This window comes from Panicum virgatum, chromosome 4N, assembly GCF_016808335.1.
Source record: "Panicum virgatum strain AP13 chromosome 4N, P.virgatum_v5, whole genome shotgun sequence".
Classification (NCBI taxonomy): domain Eukaryota; kingdom Viridiplantae; phylum Streptophyta; class Magnoliopsida; order Poales; family Poaceae; genus Panicum; species Panicum virgatum.
The window spans coordinates 48,046,453-48,066,210 of record NC_053148.1 but is presented as its reverse complement, the minus strand read 5'-3'; the positions used below and the strand labels follow the sequence as shown (position 1 = coordinate 48,066,210).

The following is a 19,758-nucleotide window of genomic DNA, read 5'->3' as shown; positions in this document are numbered from 1 at the left end:
CGGGGGTACCTCCTATATAAGCTCAAGCCCTCCCCTTCCCTCCTCATTTGAGCCCGAAAATTTCACCAAAAATCCAGAAAAAAAGAGAGGAGTGAGGAGAAGGAAAGCGGCGAAGCCCTGCCGGATTCAGCACTTGTGATCTGCATGTTAGTACATTTAATTTAAATATTGTTATATTTAAGTACTACATATTTTAATATGAGTAATTTGATTTAATTAGTGCTATAGTAGAACCATTTAAGTAGGAGTTCAATGATACTTTAGTTTGTAGTTACGTAGTAGTAAATTAGTTTAGAAAATTAGTAGAACCATTTATGCAGTATAGAATTTGAGTGTCATCACGTAGTTATGAATACTTATACGTTGTAATTGAATTTCATACTTAGTTTTTACGGATTATTGAATAAGGTAGTGAAGTAAAGAGTATAACTCGATAAGTATTATGTGATATACAGATATGTCGAGCAAGATGCAGTTTCAAGTATTTTATGGTGAATACAATGTTATGTATGGGCCAAATTGAGTAGATCTTTCTGTCTTTAAGCGCACATCTAGCGGCATAGATAAACCTCTGGAAAGGAGTTTTGGTTCCATATGTAAGTGGCTGTAGCGTGGGTTCCATGTTGATCCGTTGACACATGTGATCACTGTCCAGTCTCTTGTTAATTGGGAGGTAGAAAGTGAATTATGGGAATTAATGATGATACACAGCACTGATGACTGGCAGAAGTACATGCAAGCAGCTCTAGAGCGTGGGTGGCCTCTGGCCATTCTTGTTCAAATCCGGGAGAAGACACAAAATGAAATCCAACATTGTGCAGATCAAGGAACTCCGAGTATTCGAAGAGAGACCAATTATGTTGAGCAAGATGAGTCAGAAGAGACAGAGAACCAAAACATGGGACTACAGGGCCTTGCTGATGAGGGAGAGAGGATACATAGCATTCTGGACGAGATGGAGGCAGAAGACCAAACCGCAATAGAGATGGAAGAATATGAGGACTCATCTGATGACGAGCAGTACTTATTGCCAAAAGAGTGGAAAGAGCATGGTTTTGGCAGTCATGTCGCAGAAGATGTACGAAATCAGGAGTGGGAGTACAGAGGGAATGAGGTAGTGCAAGGTGCAACATATCCAAACATTGAAGCCGTAAAAGATGCTGTGAGACTATGGGCAATCTCAATGAAATGAGAATTCAGAGTCGTAAAGTCTGGCAGTAAAGAATATGAGGTGAAGTGTGTGAATGCTGGATGTCCATGGCGAGTACATGCATTCAAGGGAAAATGGAAGTCAAACTGGAAATGTTCCATTGTCACAGAGCACACTTGTTTGCTGTCAGAAGTTCTTCCCTCGCATCGCAATATATCATGCGACTTTGTTGCAAAGCAAATGTATGGGTTTATTATGGACAACCTAAATTATGAGCCAAAAATGATTGTTCGACACATTGAGCAGACTTACCAGTACACCATCAGTTATTTGAAGGCATGGCGGGCTAAACAAAGGGTGTTCGAGATGCGGTTCGGCACATACGAGGCATCATATGATAACCTACCTCGTATGTTATCCCAGGTTGCTGCTAGAAATCCTGGAAGCTTTTATGACACATACCTTTTACCAGCCGTGACTAGGGGACAAAGAATTATGCAACGAGCCTTCTTTTGCATAGGTGCTTCTGTTAGAGCATTTCAGTTTTGTCTTCCGGTGATCTGCATTGATGGCACATTTTTGACTGGAAGGTATAAAGGTCAGATACTCACCGCAATCGGTGTAGATTGCAACAACCAAATTGTTCCGCTCGCATTTGCATTTGTTGAGAATGAGAACATAGACAGTTGGTATTGGTTCCTTGAATGAGTGAAGAATCATGTTGTTGCCGCACGTCCAGATGCGTGCCTTATTAGTGATAGGCATGCAGGTATCCTGCAATCAATACTGAAATTGCAACGTGGAACTGCGACAACGCCTCCATTATGGCCTGATGTCCAAAACAGGTGGTGCATTAGGCATATGGGTGCAAATTTCTATGAACACTTCAAGAACAAGGATCTTAAGAACCTGTTTAAGAGATTGTGCAACCAAAATCAACAGAGAAAATTCAATGCATTATGGCAGATGCTTGATCAGTTGACTGCAGAGCTAGTGAAGGTAAGGGCATCAGGAGCAGGCACGAGTCAGGCTGCAGAGGCTAGGGATTCAATTGAGAAGCCATTTTCACACTGGATTCGAGGTGCACCTAAGGAGAAATGGTCATTCCTTTATGATACCAACGGAATACGGTATGGTATTCAGACAACGAACCATGCAGAGTGTTTCAATATGGTTATGCGTTCTTGTCGTATCTTTCCACTTGTGGGAATTGTTGAGTTCATCATGTATGGGTGCATGAAGTATTTCAGATAGCGTTACACGGCTGCAAGCATAAACATCAGCAACCCCCAAATTCAGTTTTGCAAAAGAGTGACACAATATATGCAAGAGAAGATTGAAAAGGCCAAACTGCACCGCGTCATATCCACAGGTACAATGGAGCATAGATTTGAGGTTCTATGTAAGGATAGAAGTGGTCGTGGTATCCGTAGAGATAGAGTGGTACAGGAGAGTTTGATTACAGTTGATGGCAAAGCATTCTGCTCCTGCATGAAGCCTAAGTTATTGCATATGCCATGCTCCCATCTCATTGCTGCATGTGCAGAGTCTGCGTTACAGCCAGGACTATTTGTTTCACCGTACTTCAGCAAGGAAGCAGCTGTATCCACATGGGGACATGAGGTATACGGAATTGGAATTGTGGGGCCTTTCACTCAGGATAATGAGAATAAGATGTTTATTCCTGATCCAGCCACTAAGAAAGGCAAAGGCCGCCGTCAGACACGTCGTATTCGGAATGGTATGGACGAGTCGGAAGCAAGCAAGGCACATAAGCGTTGCAGCCAATGTGGATCATTGAGTCACAACTACAAGAAGTGTCCTCAGAATACACTTCACGATGCTGCTGACGTCGGTCCTTCCGGAAATCCCAGAGATGGAGCACCTCCTACGTTCAGACGAGCATCGACGAGAATTGCTCGTGGAAGGCATTCGGTGTCATGATCCACAATTGTATTTCATTATTTGTAATATGTAGTAATGAAATATGGCAGGTATATAATGAAGTATTATTGTATTTATGTGTCTAGTTTGTATGACATATATATTTACCTATGTGTTCTTATATATTTTTGAATGCAGGTATGGAGATGGACTCCTTGCTAGACCCAGTGATCGACTCGAGCCGCAGGTCTTACTTTGCAGCTGTTGAGCACCGAGCCCTAGAGGTGCTACGTCCTCGTCCACCCGGCGAGGCGATCTCTATACACCACGATTGGTGTGACCGGTATGTAATGAAATATTATTGTTCATGACTTATGTATTCGCCGGTATTCCTTTGTTTCGACATTTTTTGTTTTTTTGCAGGTTACATGAGGCCGGCCTACTGACTCTGAGCCGTCTTGTCGAGGTTGGGCCTATTCAGCTCGACCGATCCCTCCTAACGGCGCTCGTTGACAGATGGAGGCCGGAGACACACACGTTCCACCTCCCGTGTGGGGAGATGACTCCTACGCTGCAGGACGTGGCCTACCTCCTCGGCCTCCCTATCGTCGGGGAGGCTGTAGGTCCGCGTGTGGTGGCGGCCTCATGGAAGGATGAGCTGGAGGCCCGTTTTGCCCTGGTTGACCGCGTGGAAGAAGCAGGTCCGATCAACCCGCACCCGCGAGCAGCAGGTCCTTCGAAGACCTGGTTCCTACAGTTTACAGTACGTATTCATTCCAAATATAAATTTAATTGTTACAATTCACATGTTCCATTGATAGTTGAAACCATTAATCTTAATTGTTTATGCAGCCTGCCCTTTTGGCTGCGGATGCCGACGAGTACAGTGTGACCAGATCGCTGGAGGCGTACCTACTTTGGTTGTTTGGTTACATCATGTTCAACAACACTCATGGCAACTCGGTCGATAGGATTCTTCTTCCATATGCACGGGAGATTGCGGATGGGGACGAGGACGTACCGCCCTACAGCTGGGGTGAGGCGGTACTTGCAGCCACTTACCGTGGACTCTGTGACGGCTGCATGAAGACACATGGGAACGCTATCCTGTCAGGGTGCCCACTACTGCTACAGCTTTGGTCGTACGAGAGGTTAGCCGTTGGTCGGCCCTTTGTCAGCCACGAGCCTTACCACGGAGGCATGTACGGCGACGAGGAGGACGAGAGGTCCACTATGGGAACTATCTGGATCTGGCGTCAGGTACGTTCGTATCAAATCTAATTTTGTTATTCATTGTTACATGATGTATTAGCGTAATTTTAATTTTACTTATTCGGAATGCAGAGGTCCTGGGCACATGCGCGGGTTAGACGCGCATATCCTGAGTTTGTTTCGGAGCTCGACATGCTGACGCCCGAGGACGTTATCTGGGAGCCTTACAGCCCAGAGGCGGTGGCTAGACGTGCACCAGCAGGCCTGTCTTCGCACTGCTCCGCGAATGCGAGCCTGTGGCTTACTTTCGCCGTCCTGGTTTATGACATCGCGGTTGAGGCATATTGCCCCTGGAGAGTCAGGAGACAGTTTGGGCAGCGCTAGGAGTTTCCGGTGCCCACCGCGTTGGAGCGTGTCAGTCGCCAGGACCACAAGTAATTATGAATGAACTTGGCTCATACATTCGTGTCGAATCTAACGATTCTTCGTAATCCACTTTGTAGGTTGTCAAGGAGTGGCTTGCCGTGCTCTGATGATTGGCTCACCAAGATCCAGCCGTGGGTGGACCAATGGGAACAGGCAGACGAGCTCTTGGTCCATCCAACAGGACCACACACAGACAACTCCTTTAGGGCTTACCTCACCTGGTACTTACCCCGGACTCGGGCTCATCTGGTTTTTGTTGACACTCACCCGCAGCCACACCAGGCGAGGCCTCAGGATGGCTATGGCCGGCACCACGTGGAGGCACTAGCTGGCGCGGTGAGTCTCTTGATCATATTTGCATATATATATATATATATATAATCATATTCATAAGATAATTCATGTGTTTGTAACTTTACTGAATTGATGCAGCTTCGCCTTTGCAACATGATGGAGACGGACTGCTCGACTTACCTGACGAGGGTACGTGCCGGATCCCCAATGACCCAGTTTGAGCAGACAGAGGCATGGTCGAGGCAGCATGATCAGTTGCGTCAGGTAGCGCACAACTTCGAAAGCCGTGTGCAGTACGAAGACAGCCACGGGTCGTCTCAGGCCTCGTCGTCGTTCCCGTGTCCGTCGACTATGCACGGGCCGACGTCGCAGTTCTTCCCAAGTGCAGGTAACGTACATATCTCTTTAAAATTACATCAAGTGTTCCTACATATTTACTAATATCACATACAGGATACGATCCAGCTACTGCGTTCGGCCATACTGGAATGTTTAGAGGGACAGCACCAGTTGGCGGACCGTATCCAGGGATGGTACCGGGGCCACAGATACCGGCGTACACAGTAAATCTATAATGATGAATTAATTACTACAGTAATACTACATTAAACATGCTTTAATGATGAATTAATTAGGCTCATTAGATTCGTGTCGTAGTTTACAGACGAAATCTATAATTAGTTTTGTGATTAGTCTACATTTAATACTTCAAATATTGAAGATTTCTTTCTAAAAATACAAAAATATAAAATACAAAGTGATCTGAACAAGATCTTAATTGGTAATAAAAATGAGTAATCTGTTGGAGATGCGGTAAGTATCTATCAGTGCCGGCGCCGCCTCATTGACGTGAATCGTACCAGCCTGTATGGAGCGGAGGGGACGCCGCGCGATGCCTGTCTGTATCTTCTCCGTTTATCATATCAACAAGTGGCCGCGCCTAGCTCTTATCTGGGCATGGTGCCTTCTGGTGCGGGGGCCCGGCCGGCCGGTGCTGCGTGCAGGCGCCTTTGTCTTCTCCGGCCCCGGTCAGCCCGCCGCCACGTGAGAGTAGCGAGATCCTTGGCACGGCAAGCACGCAGCCGGAGGAGATCTCGCCTCCTGGGCCCGGTTGGATCCCGGCCGATTCCAATTTCCGGTCATAGCCGAGCCGCCGAGGTGAAAGTGTTCGCCGTCCGCACTGCAGCCGGTGGAAATAACGATCTGATGGCTCGCAAATTGCCACAACAAGATACTATGGCTTTATTTAGATCACTTTGTATTTTGGTTTTTTAGATTTTTGGAAAGTAATTTTCAACATTTAAAATATTAAATGTAGACTAATCACAAAACTAATTACAGATCTCGTCTGTAAATTACGAGACGAATTTAATGAGCTTAATTAATTCACCATTAGAACATGTTTATTATAGTATCACTGTAGCAATTTAGTGCCTAATCATGTCATAATTAAGCTCATTAGATTCGTCTGACGATTTACAGTCCATTTGTGTAATGCGATTTATTTTTCAACTACATTTAGTACACCGTGCAAGCGATTTACAAAAATTTTACATTTTGACTTTATAGATCTAAACAGGACCTATAATAATCCCATGGACAAAGAGTAGGGCCGTGTTTGGTTAGAAATGATCATTTTTTTGCGAGGAATCTTACATGCATGACGTATTAAACGAAGTCTATTTAAATTTAAGAGCCGAATCTAATGAGCCTAATTTAACCATGATTAGGTACAGTAATGCTACAGTACCTATATTCTAATCATCCTCTAATCGTACGGTCAAAGACTCATTAGATACAGTACCTGCTACAGTACATGATTACGGAGGTGCTTTTATAATTAGATTTTATTTAATATTTTTAATTAGTGATCAAAATTACGAAAAGTTACATCAAATTTTTTTCGCCCCCAACCAAACACTGCCGAGGTGATAAAGCAGGTAGCGATAGCGCACGGCTTCTTGAAAACGACGCGCCGATAAGCTATGCGCTGCGCCGTGTGGGCCCTCGATCCCAGCGGGACTTTGACCCGAGTCGCCCATCAATTTATTTGCCGCGCGCCACGAGCCACGGCCCACGACACGAGTCCACCGCCGGACGTCGGCATCCCGGGCGCCACCACCGTTGTTCCGCCCGCCGAGTCACCCTCACCCACGCACCACAAGCCGCCCACCTCAGTTGGAGCCCTGCCCAGCCACGGGAGGAGGCGCCATCTGATCCGACGTTCCACTGCAAAAGCGGAACCACCATCCCCACCACGGCACCACCTCCTCCACCCCTTTCCATTTCCCTCCACCAGGAGCAGAGCACGCAGGCAGCATCCACTCTCAGTCTCAGGCCGTCTCCCTCCCCCTAGGCCCTAGCTCCTCCAGTCTCCACCTCGGTGCTCCGGCCTCGACCACCCGGCAATGGGCTCAGCCTCAGGTGATGATGCTCTCGGGGAGCACCTGCTGCTGGACGTGGACGGCCCCGCCAGCGGCGGCGGCGGCGCGGCGGCGCCCAAGATACGGGTGCGCGGGCTGCGCCGCCTGGCGGACGGGGCGGCGGGCGACGAGATCCTGCGGGGCGTCGACCTGGACGTCCCGCGCGGCGTGGTGATGGGCGTCATCGGGCCCAGCGGCAGCGGCAAGTCCACGCTGCTCCGCGCGCTCAACCGCCTCTGGGAGCCCGCCCCCGGCGCCGTGCTCCTCGACGGCGCCGACATCCGCGGCATCGACGTCCTCGCGCTCCGCCGCAGGGTCGGCATGCTCTTCCAGCTCCCCGCCATGTTCGAAGGTACGCGCGACCTGCCGTCCTGCATTCGGATGAAGCCCACCCAAAAAAAAGAATAAAATTCCTGCTTCATCAAAAAAAAAAAAAAGGAAACAAGAGAATCAGTTTCGTCCCGATTCATGCTCCATCTATGCTACTAATAGGAACATCTAATCTAGCATAAAGGTTGGCGATTGCAGTCTGTCATTTGCGTACTGCATAGTTCGTTCCTGTTGGCAGTGATGAGTAGTAGGAAGCTGGTGGCCAACTTTGATAAGATATCCAGCTGACGTTTCTTTTCTAGATTGAACAGGAGGTCAAGGCCTTAGTGATTAGCAGGTTTTCCACTCGGATAATAGGGAAATTGTGGGCACTCTGACGCTGAGCGCACCATGATTTTTTTTTCCGACGCAGTAGTGTACTGCTCCACCTCAACATCCTCACATGCACAGACCATGATCCTGAGCACATCACGCATGATTGATGGCACAACACAGCTGACAAGGAAGGGAACTGCTATTCAGTTTTGATCTTGAGCCATTGGCAAAATTAAGTTTGATCTTGCGTCCAAGATGCCATTCAGATTTCTTTATTTTGAGACATAACTAATTTATCCACCAATTGGCAGATTTGACAGAGTAAAGACATAATTTAGGCCTCCTAGAGATCTGGCTTGGTGTATTACTTGGATGTAAGGTCCGTTTGTTTGTCTGCTTCAAATATACAATGCCATTTTTTAGAGGAATTCAGTAACTAATTTAGCATTTTTTTTCTCTTGCCTAATGGCATCGCTTACTAATTTAATCCGGCCACGGGGAGTATCTACAAGATGACGGCGTGTAATCTCTCTTTTACGAATTATACTGCTTAATCCTGAATAAGATTTAAATTCTTCAATGGTTCCTTTACTGAACATCCCCCATTAATCTTGAGAAATGAAGCAAAGGAAAAGTTGCAGTAACATCACAAGCTACCCAAGATAGTACTCCAGAGAACTTTGTCTTCAGTAACTAGCTAGTAGGAACTAGGAAGTAGGGTGAAGACAGTAGACAGATCGGTCATCTGTGTTTGTGCCTTTGATTTCAGGAACCGTGGCGGACAACGTGCGCTACGGGCCGCAGCTGCGCGGCAAGAAGCTCACAGAAGCCGAAGTGAAGAATCTGCTGAGCCTGGCGGACCTGGACCCTGCTCTGTCCTCCAAGCCGGCCTCCGAGCTGTCCGTCGGCCAGGCGCAGCGCGTCGCCTTGGCGCGCACCCTCGCCAACGACCCCGAGGCACGTGCACCCTCAGATGCTTCGTCTTCCTCCCATTGTCCCTCCGTGGCCTCGCTGCGATCGTGCCTACACTTCCATTGCTGCAGGTGCTCCTGCTGGACGAGCCGACGAGCGCACTGGACCCCATCTCCACGCAAAACATCGAGGAGGCCCTCGTGCGACTGAAGAAGGCGAGGGGGCTCACCACGGTGATCGTCTCCCACAGCGTGAAGCAGATCCAGCGCATCGCGGACTTGGTGTGCCTCGTCGTCGCCGGCGAGATCGTGGAGGTGCTAGCGCCTTCCCAGCTGTCCGACGCCAAGCACCCCATGGCCAGGCGCTTCTTGGAGCTCAGCGGCTAAATGCTCTCGCATCCATTTCCTCCGAGCAAGAGGAGGATCTAAAGTAGGAGTATATCGTAACTCGGATTTGTAACTGTAATCTTGATACGATGGATGCCTTTGCTAGGTGTTGGGGCGGGAAAGGATCGGAGGTGGTGGTCGGTCATCTTTCTGATCTCATCTCATGTTCTACCATGTTTTTTTTTGGACGTGTACAAACTGTAAAGTATCTTCGAGTGCTAAGAGTGTGTGCAAGTCAAACATGTTATCGGAGGATTATCTTCGTCTCTGAACCTCCAAATTCATGGTGTTGGTCATTTTTTTTACATTCAAATTTATCATTGTCTTGCTTGGTACTCCCTCCGTTCCAAATTGTAGGTCGTTTGACTTTTTCAATTCCAAATTTGACTACTCGTCTTATTTAAAAATTTGTGCAAAACATCATTTTTTTATTGTGACTTGCTTTATTAATACAAGTTCTTGAAGAATGGTTTAAATTTGACTATACTTGTATAAATTTTTTGAATAAGATGAGTGGTCAAACTTGGTGTCAAAAAAGTCAAATGACCTATAATTTGGAACGGAGGGAGTATGATACAACTTCTTGCATATGTAGTTTTCTATGATACAACTTCTTAAATATGCATGTAGTTTTGCGATTGTTAATGACAATAAGCCGTTGAATATGTACTGACTAGTTAACCCGTTGAATCAAAGCGGATAGGGAAAAGACAGATAGTCCACTTATACTTCAGCACCAGTTAAGCATACTAATTTTTTTTCGAATAATATCCAGTTAAGCATACTAGTCATCAAAGACTTCGTCTTTAAGCTGGAATGACTTGGTGAAGAAAGCCGGCCAGCAGAGGTAAGACGAGAGGATACTGCTGATGGTGGAGGCAGCCATGAGCAAGTTCTTGAGAGCGATTTGTACTTGAATAGCCTCGAGCGGTGACGCGCCTGCCAAGATGAGGCCCGTCATAGCGCCCGGGAGAGAGATCAGGCCCCCGGTCTTTGCGTTGTCGATGGCGGGCGACAACGCGATCCCCAGCGACCTTTTCACCTGTTCGTGTGTAGCCTGACGTGGTGTTGCACCTAGAGCTAGTGCAGTCTCTACCTGCAGAATAGAGAAAAAGAAGTGTAAATGTTTGCAATCATAAGACTGTGATGACCATTTTTAGGTGAAAAAATTGTGATGACAGTTACTGAAATTAACCATTTGATTAAGGTCTATCAACGAGGAGAATTTCTTTGATGCCTCCTGGACGGTGGCGGGCGAATAGCGGGAGCATCTATTTATCACCCTGTGCGATTTGCGGCTGAGCCATCGCATCGCAGCTTTTTCTTCCTCCGCCCCACCCCTCGTCCTCCGCCCCGGCCGGCGATTCTCACCCCCGCGCTGCGCCGCCCACCTACCACCCACCACCCGCCTAGCCGGCCATCGGCCACCGCCCATCGGGGTTCCAACCCGTGCCACCTCGCCTCCGCCACCGCCGTCGGGTCGCCGCCACCACCGACCCCTCCTCTAGGTCCGGTGGCCTGCCCCCAGCCCGAGCACCCCCGGAACTATAGGATCCGCCGCCACCCTCCACTACCTCGGCGGCCGGCGACATCATCGGCGGCCGCTCACCGCACCAACCACCCCTCGCCGGCCGCCCCCACCCTCTCCCACTCACCTAGCTCGCCGGCTGCCGCCTTCCTCCCCTAGCTCGAGAAAGAAGATGGACAAGGGCTGGAGGGCTTCTGAGACAGCTCGCACGCCAGCAGCGCGCGAGCTATGAATCGATTTCCCCTGAATGGCAGTGACGGCAGTGAATAGAACTGCAGCCACGGCCGTAGGGAGAAGAAATGTCGGCGGCAAGAGGCCGCGCCCGCACAGGCACATAACCCAAAGATTGTGAGGCACATTGCCCAAAGATTGTGACGAGCCGCAAACAGGCTGCTGCAGAGGAAGCGATGCAAGATGGGGAAAAAAATAGATCTTAAGGTGAATTAGATTAGTCTAACTCTAACCATAATCCTTGATCTGATTACTGTGTTACTAACTTTGGAGGATTTGGGAAGATAAGATCTCCATTAGTGGAGATAGCAGATACATGTGATCTGGGGTATAGTATTATGGGCTTTGAAATCCCGCTTCCTTCTGATTGAGCCCATTGGGCGTAAGATTTGGCCCACTTCGAGAGTTCTCGTTTCCCTTTTTCTTTCATTATTTTCATTTAATTTTTATTTGCCTATTTCTGGCCTTTATGGTTAAACTAAATGTTATAGAAATCTATGGTTTATTCAATTTATATGTTTCTCCTTTAAATGATAATGGTCGAGGCAAGCATCGTTTGTGTGAAACAAGCTTGGAACAAATGGACTTGTCGAACATGACAAATAAAATAGTAGAAAAATATCTGCATTATAATAAGACACCTACTTTAATTTGGATCAGTAGAACATCATAATTGAACTAGTTGAACATCAACCTCCAGATGGGCTGCTATCCATCATGGAAATTTAAACCTACAAATAAATCTAATAAACGGACACACGGATTTGAACCGTGTTGTTATGTATTTGTTACAAATCCACCACCACACTCGCGGGGTTTTTCTTTTTTAATTTGCATTCTTAAGGTAGAGCGGCCACCTGAAGAATATGGCTAAATGCTGAGGTGGAGGAGAGAGGAGAAGCAAGCTGTAAGACTAATTCCAATGGAGTATTCCTATTGATGTTTCCAAAGTAGCCATATAAGGAACAAAGAGATGAAATGGTGTTTGAAACTACCTCTACAATGCATAATTTCACATGCTCAAAGTAGCAATTTGACTCAACAAGAGTTGGTATCCGTGTAGACATGGTTTCATCTAGATGAAACTGGTTTCCTCTCTCTCTCTTCTTAAATTTGATGTCGTGTCATTAAAAAATCCTATGTGGCATGCTAATTAACAAAAATGAAAACCTATGGCTTCCCATTGGAAATAGCATAAGCTTACAGCCGGTTTCGATACAAGAACCAAGAAACTTTGTGAGAGAGATAAGTGAAACCTTGTATTAATGATGATGAGCTAACTACTGTACGAGTAGACTGAGAGATGTGCTGCAAATATTCTTGCAGCCAGTAGCCGGTTATATTATTAACCTTGCTCTTAGATGATTCAAATTTCCCACAGCAACACACAGCCAGCAGCCAGTGTGAAGTTCACTTAAAAGGCAAAATATTCAGTGCAAACCACCTTCTCGGTGGAAACGTGAAAACCCTGTGAAAAAACATCAGGGCCGAATTCTCTGATGCGCACCATAAACAGGGCCCTGAATATTCCAACTATTCAGTGCAAACCACGTTCTGAGAGTCTCAATGATCTGGAGTAAAACTCAAATCAAAATCGTTACTGTGTAACCTTGAGAGGAGAAAGGCAAGGCAAGGCAAATAAATGAATGAATAATATTAAGCAGCAGGTTGCCAAAGTTGTGAGGGGGCTCGGTGCTGACCAGGTTCTTCTGGATCTTGACGTCCTCCCTGAGCTTCTTCATGGCGACACCGGTGACGGCCATGGCGTTGCCGACCATCATACCGGCGGCGGGGATGATGTACCGTGGGGTGAAGGGGAAGATTCTGAGCGCGACGAGTAGGACCATGGTGATCATCGTGCCGACCAGGATGGACACGAAGGCGATGTACTTCCCGCGGGGGACCTGCTTCGCGCGCTGGCCGGCCGTGTAGCCGGCGACCGTCACCTGCACGCGTGCCGATCAAAAATGCATCGACCAAATCAAATAAATCATCTTGGAGATGAAACTTCTCTAATTCAGGGCCGAATTCTCTGATGCGCACCATAAACAGATAGGCGAGGAGGATCCAGGGCGCGGTGTTCTTCTGGGAGAAGATGAACTGGAGCACGAAGCCGACGATGGAGAACTGGACGAAGGAGCGCGCGATGGCGTAGAGCATCTCGCGCCCGATCCCCAGGCGCTGCGTGAAGCTGAGTGCGACGGCTAGGGCGACCACGCCGGTGGCGGCGAGCGGCTTGAGCATGCCCACCAGGAAGTCTCGCCAGAAGCCCGGCGCCCCCAGGTGCGGCTGCGGCGGCGGCGCCAGCTGCTCCAGCAACACCGCCGACGCGTGCTCCATCTTGATCTAATTACCTCACCGGCGAGCTGGGTTCCGACGGATGGATGTAGCAGCCGCGCGCCGATGCGCCGGTCAACGAGGCGCCCAAGATAGCGGGTGCACAGCCGAGGGATCTCGCTGCGGAGCACGCGGTTCTCGTGGACGTGGAGGCAGCAGCTGGTCACCTTTTTGCTTTTGAGCCTCGTTGGCCTCGACGTCCAATCCAACATGTACTAGCGGTAAAGCAGGTAAAATCATATGCATGATTCAAAAGACTACTCCCTAGTGATCATAAAGCGTCTCTTAAGCTAGCTTATCTCGCCATCTCTTTTTCTGAGTGCATTTTGCTTTACGGTGTCGGTATGGCTTTATATTGATGCCATCACCTATCTTTGTTTCGCTGTATGTCATTCCTTTCGCCTTTCACCAAGCAAAAAAAGAGGAAGAGAGTAGCTAATAAGGGCAAAAAGACGCAAGGTGCACATCTACAGGGTGCTCTCTTTCCTTTAAGGCTGTCTGCACTTGTCATACTCTAAATTCATTCTCTAAAAAAATATTTCTGTCTGGTCATCGAAATTCTCTACTCTACACTCAGCTTCGCCGCACCCGTCCTACTCTATATTTCATCCTCTACACCAACTACCAGATGGAGGGACCACATCTCAGATTTTTTTTCCCTTTTTACTCCTCTCCCCGTCACTCTCTCCTTCCCCCACCTCTCTCTCCCACGCGCGCCGCCCCCTCTCTCCTCCCTCCTCTCTCCTCCTCCCCCATTCCATGGCCGCTGAGCTCCCTGCGCGCCGACTCTAGAGACTGGAGCTCGCGAGCCCCGCCGGCCCATCCCCGTCCCAGCTTCTCCACCGCCCTTCTTCCTTCCTGCTCCCCTTCTCGCGAGCTCACCCGGCGGCCATCCCTCCCGCGCCGGCCGTCCTCTATCCCGAGCCGCCCTCTGCTACTCCTTGGGCGGCGGCCATGGCGGCCGTCCCATCGAGCTCCTCCGCGGAGGCTCAGACGCTCGGCCTCCCCGCCGAGCCAGCCACCACCGGCGGCAACGCGGCCTGCGCGCGGCGGGGCCCCAGCGCGCGGCGTGGTGGCATGACCTGCGCGCGGCCGGCCTGCACGAGCTCGGCGCGGCGGCGGAGGTCATGGCGGGGCAGTGGAGGACCGTGCGCCGCCCCCTTCGTCCTCCCTCGCAGCGTCCTCGGCTCGGCTCCGGCCGTGCGCGCGCGGCCCTCCTCCTCTCGAACGGGCCACGGCCAAGGCGAGCTCTCGTGCGGCAGTGCGAGGCGCGGCGGCGGGCCCGCGGGACGGCGGCGAGCGCGCGGGGCCATGGCGGCCTCGGCGGTTCCTCCTCTTTTGCCGCGGCGCCGCCCCTCCTCCTTAGTCCTCCCTCGCCGCACAGAGCTGCCGTCAGCCGCGCAGATTTGCCGCACCGGCGGCCTCGTGCTCCCCGCGCCGAGCGGACCTGGCGCGGCGACAGCGAGCTCCCTCTCCGGCCGCAGCGCGCCATGCGGGGCGGCGGAAGGCCACGCGGGGGCGAAGGTCATGGCGTGGCGACGGCGAGCTCCCTCTCCGGCGGCGGCCTCCTCGAGCTGCGGCGCGAGGCGGGGTGGAGGCCAGCTACAGCGGTTGGGAGGGCGTGCGAAGGACGAAGGGGCCCGCCTACGGCAGGTTACCGTATCGTCCGTACCGCGCTGCATTTGCCGTTCGAGCGCTCGTCCGGGACTATCGCGTATCGCTTTGCAGTACCCGGTGCAGCCAAAAAAATGCTACACCGGTACTGCAGGGTGGGGTTCCGGGTGCTTTAGCGCACCCGGTGCAGACAGCCTAAAATTACAAGGCGTATTTCATATGATTGCGGCAAGGTTTGACTGAGTAATTAAAGCACCTAATTCTGACACAAACTTGATGCTATTAGATTCGTACTACAAATTTCTCTAAGCCTTGTCATATTAAAATGAAAATATGCATTGTTATAATTTCAAACAGCGGGAGTAGTAATCTGTTGCAAGCTTGCCAAGTTAGCATCATGCTTAACTTGAAGAATAAGTGACTAATGATTGGTAGTGGTATTTGATACTTCATCTATTCTAAATTATATATCATTTTGATTTTTCTAAAAATATAATATTTTCTATGTGTTTAAATATAGTGTATATCTAGGTGCATAACAATACAATGTATCTAGAAAACCAAAATCTTACTATTATTAATTGGAGGCTCCTCTGGAGCTTTCACATTAAGCCACCTAGGATCCTAGGTGGACACTCTGAAAAAATAGAGAAATCCTACAGATTCTCACAAAAATCAGAAACATCCAGTCATCAATCCAACAACTCTAATTATAATAACCATCGGAGCTGTTATCTTTTCTAATAAATTACCCACCTCTGCCATTATAAAAATAGACTAAAATAACCCTCTAAACATGTATCTAAATTATCCACCTTTGCCATTATAAAAACAATCTAAAGTAACCCCCTAATATTTGTGAAAATTATCCACATATGCCATTATAAAAATAATACAAATACCTCCATGAATTTGCATATAAATTATCCAATTATATCATTATTATTACAAGTTTAATTACTCATAAATCTGATTCTAAATTATATAATTATAGTAATATATTGAAGTGCATCAATATAAAATTCTAAATTACTATTCTATCATTATTAATATATTATTATTATTTATATAAAAATACTACCCACGATATATGTCACCATATATTTATGTATGATGAAAGAGATAAGAATATCAATTCATAAACAAATAGTTCAACTAAATATGTATTGAATGCATATGGAGGTGTGATGCAAAATAAAATCTATTGTAACTAGATAATGATAAATATATGTTTTAGAGTATGCGTTAGAATATTTAATAGATGAAAAGAGTGTGAGATAGATAATTATAATTATTGACCTCATTCTTATATTAATTCTAATTAGCCTGTGCGGGAGCACGGATTGATAGACTAGTGATCTATAATTTGAAACAGACAGAGTACTGAATGGAAGAAGTAATCTGGAGTTTTTGTTTTTGTTGTGTTTTTCCCCCAAAAGCTAGTTCTGTATTCTAGCTTTGGATAGAAATTTATTCTACAAAAAGATAACTAAGAAGAAGCCGTGGCTACTTGATTTCCTATCCATTTGGTTGGAATTTGATGCGGAAAAACGGAACCAGGGGAGATGACAGATGACTCATGCTCTCCTTCAACCTTCTGGTTACAAGCTAGCACTGATCTAGTACATCTTTGGCGTCTTTGCCAATTAAACAAGGACTCCGATGGAATGGAAGGTGCGCTCCGCACGTCGTCACCCAAATTGGCCGCCACCGAATGCCACCGCTCCTAGGGATCCGAGCAGATCATCAGGCAAGAATCGGGGAAAAAAAACCCCTACTCGTGGAGCACGAGAGAGTAATAGGTTTTTGGAGCAACCAACTAACGTCTCGCCGCGGAGTCAGGATCATGCTAGGCCCCGAGCCTACACATGTAGTTAATTCTACAGTTTTCAAGTGAGCGAAGTTTCCATTGCTTGGCCTACGGCTCCGGTCAGCGCAGGCCTGTCGCCGCCACCGTCTCGCCGTGCTCCTTCCCTCCACCGCACATTTTTCTTCACCTCCCTCCTCGCGTTTCGCGACGAGTCTCTTCTGATGGCATCAGATTCGGGTATTCTTGAGCTTCTCAGCGGCGGCAAGTGGAGGACGGTCACTTGCTCCCCCAATGAAGAAGGCAATGACAAGGACTACTTGCTGGACGTGGACAAGATGCTCGCCGACGGCGGCGGCGAAGATGGGGCGCCGGGGAGGCCGCCAAAGATACGGGTGCGCGGGCTGAGCCGGCGGGCGGCGGCGAGCGGGGAGGAGATCCTGCGCGGCGTCGACCTGGACGTGCCGGGCGGGGTGGTCATGGGCGTCATCGGGCCAAGCGGCAGCGGCAAGACCACGCTGCTCCGCGCGCTCAACCGCCTCTGGGAGCCCGCGCCAGGCGCCGTGCTCCTCGACGGCGTGGACGTCTGCAGCCTCGACGTCCGCGCGCTCCGGCGCAGGGTCGGCATCCTCTTCCAGCAACCCGCCATGTTCGAAGGTACATTTTTTTGACTAAAGACCATTTGGAAGCTTTAACCTTTTTTTATATAGTTTTTTTGAAACTTTTATAGATAGTGAGGCTTTTGCCAATGCTAGAATGGTAGCAAACTGAAAAATCAAAACTCTGCAGATTCAATTAATCCTCGGTTTTGTTCGTCTTGATTACAAGATGAGGGGATGATTTGACATCTATTATCTTATTATTTGGCCAACAAACGGAGCCTCCACGTTCGCTCTCAAGACCTAGAAATTTCCACATTAATCGGAGAAAATAGAAAAAAATTATCCACCACTGCCATTACAATAAAAATAGTCTAAAATACTCGTGTGCCTAATTAAAAATTACACACCAATACCATTATAAAAAATTAAATATAAAATATCATTTAGCTATGTATCAGTCGCAAACATATTATTAATAAAAGCTAAAGCTCACAATAATAAACCAAAATAAAAAGAAAATAATAATAATAATAATAATAATATACATAATATTATTAAAGCTCAACAAATCAAATTGTTATTATAGGTAGATCATATTTGAATTGTTTTAACCAACAATAAGAAATAATTTACAATAATGAACAGGGTGATGTATGGTAACAAATAATATAATATTTAAAAAAATTATAAGGATATAATGATATGCAAATTTTTGAATTTTCAATACTAGCCGCGCAAATGCGCGGGCCATACGCCTAGTTTATATATATAGCGCAAGCTCAACTTTTTAAAGTATACACCAAGTCTACATATATGTGGATGGTAATTGCGCTCTATTTGTTCTGATGTTATTTTAATTTCTTTCTTAACTTATGAAACTCTCCTGCTATCTCTTTATAATTATACTACCTGTAGCTAGGGATGGATGTGGAGCCGGCTCGGCTCGTTATCTACACTACAAGAAAAAGAGCAATTCATCCACCTCCGGTTAGTACCGGTCGCTTTAAACCCGGTACTAATGTCAATTTAGTACCGGTTCTATAGCACAGTGTCTCTCGGAGCCATTTAATACCAGTTTTTAACATCACTCGATACTAAATGCCACTATTTAGTACCGGTTGGTGTTATGATCCGGTACTAAATGGCTTTCGGGGCCCCCCAACCATTTAGTACCGGGCCATAACACCACCCGATATTAAATGGTAGCATTTAGTATCGGGGTGTAATGGCCTGGTACTAAATGGTCTGTCTCGATTACTTTAAAAGGATAACATCTTCTATGTATTCAAATATACTGTGTGGGTGGGATGGTAGAGGAGACTACACATGAGGCTACATGTCACGGATTCGAACTCCACGACGTGCGCATTTATTCTGCCCGCCCGGTACATATGTCGTTTTTTCTAGCCGTGCTAAACGAGCAAAAAATACAGCTATAGGGTGAGGAGGATGCGAGGCTCAGAGCCCGGTACATATGTCGTTTTTTCTAGCCATGCTAAACGAGCAAAAAATACAGCTATAGGGTGAGGAGGATGCGAGGCTAAGAGGCTGACGTGGGCGAGACTGATATAGGTCTATTAAGTATCGATTGGCAGCCGGTGCTAAAGGCCCTGGCCGCCCGGTTTATATGTCGTTTTTTCTAGCCGTGCTAAACGAGCAAAAAATACAGCTATAGGGTGAGGAAGATGCGAGGCTCAGAGGCTGACGTGGGCGAGGCTGATATAGGCTGCCCTGCGAGTGAGGGCCTTGGGAATGGCACGTTGAAGAAAAGTTATAGGCCTGAATCGAGCGGACGCTGCACTGCTGCAGCAACCAAAAGAAATTGTCCGCACCAGAAAGGGCAAAGAAACGATAGAGTAAATCTGGAGTTCTAGTACCCAGGGGCCAGGGCAGTACCTGAATCTTGCGATAGAATCAGGAATAAAGAAACATCATTTAGGTTAAAAAATACGATGGGCGACGAGGCCGACTGCTCGATGTGCGGGCCACCAGGGTTCCGATGTTTGGTCGAGGTCGAGCAGAGGATAGTGTTAGCTACTCGGAGGAGGAGGAGGTAGATTGGAGAGAATCGAAGAAGAGGAGAGGCTTTAGGTCGGAGGACAGCTTCGATTCTCAGAGAGGTTTATCATATTCTTCATACATGCCATGGCCTCTGCTCTCGTTTTTTACTTATGCAGAAAAGCAAGGTGACCTCAGCGCACGCAGACGCAACACACACACGCGGCTACATGGGCCGGTTCCACTCCTTACCGGATACGCGCACGTTGGGGACCTTGGGCCGAGTAGAGCGACGAGGCCCAGTTGGAG

At 47.8% G+C, this 19,758-nt stretch overlaps 2 protein-coding genes across 2 annotated transcripts; one reads left to right on the top strand and one right to left on the bottom strand.

Annotated features, from left to right (window-relative positions):
* The first annotated feature begins 7,170 nt into the window (after positions 1–7,170).
* LOC120668630 (protein STAR1-like) lies at positions 7,171–9,645 on the top strand. Its single transcript, XM_039948372.1, has 3 exons — positions 7,171–7,741; positions 8,804–8,991; positions 9,078–9,645. Exons 1-3 carry the CDS (start codon positions 7,375–7,377, stop codon positions 9,330–9,332), a joined length of 810 nt encoding a protein of 269 aa, XP_039804306.1. The 5' UTR covers positions 7,171–7,374; the 3' UTR covers positions 9,333–9,645.
* A 354-nt stretch (positions 9,646–9,999) lies between these two features.
* Positions 10,000–13,589, bottom strand: LOC120668629 (UPF0014 membrane protein STAR2-like). Its single transcript, XM_039948371.1, has 3 exons — positions 13,135–13,589; positions 12,792–13,037; positions 10,000–10,428 (listed from the first exon to the last, which is right to left on the bottom strand). The coding sequence occupies exons 1-3, from the start codon at positions 13,429–13,431 to the stop codon at positions 10,117–10,119; spliced, it is 855 nt and encodes a 284-aa protein (XP_039804305.1). The 5' UTR covers positions 13,432–13,589; the 3' UTR covers positions 10,000–10,116.
* Positions 13,590–19,758: the final 6,169 nt, after the last annotated feature.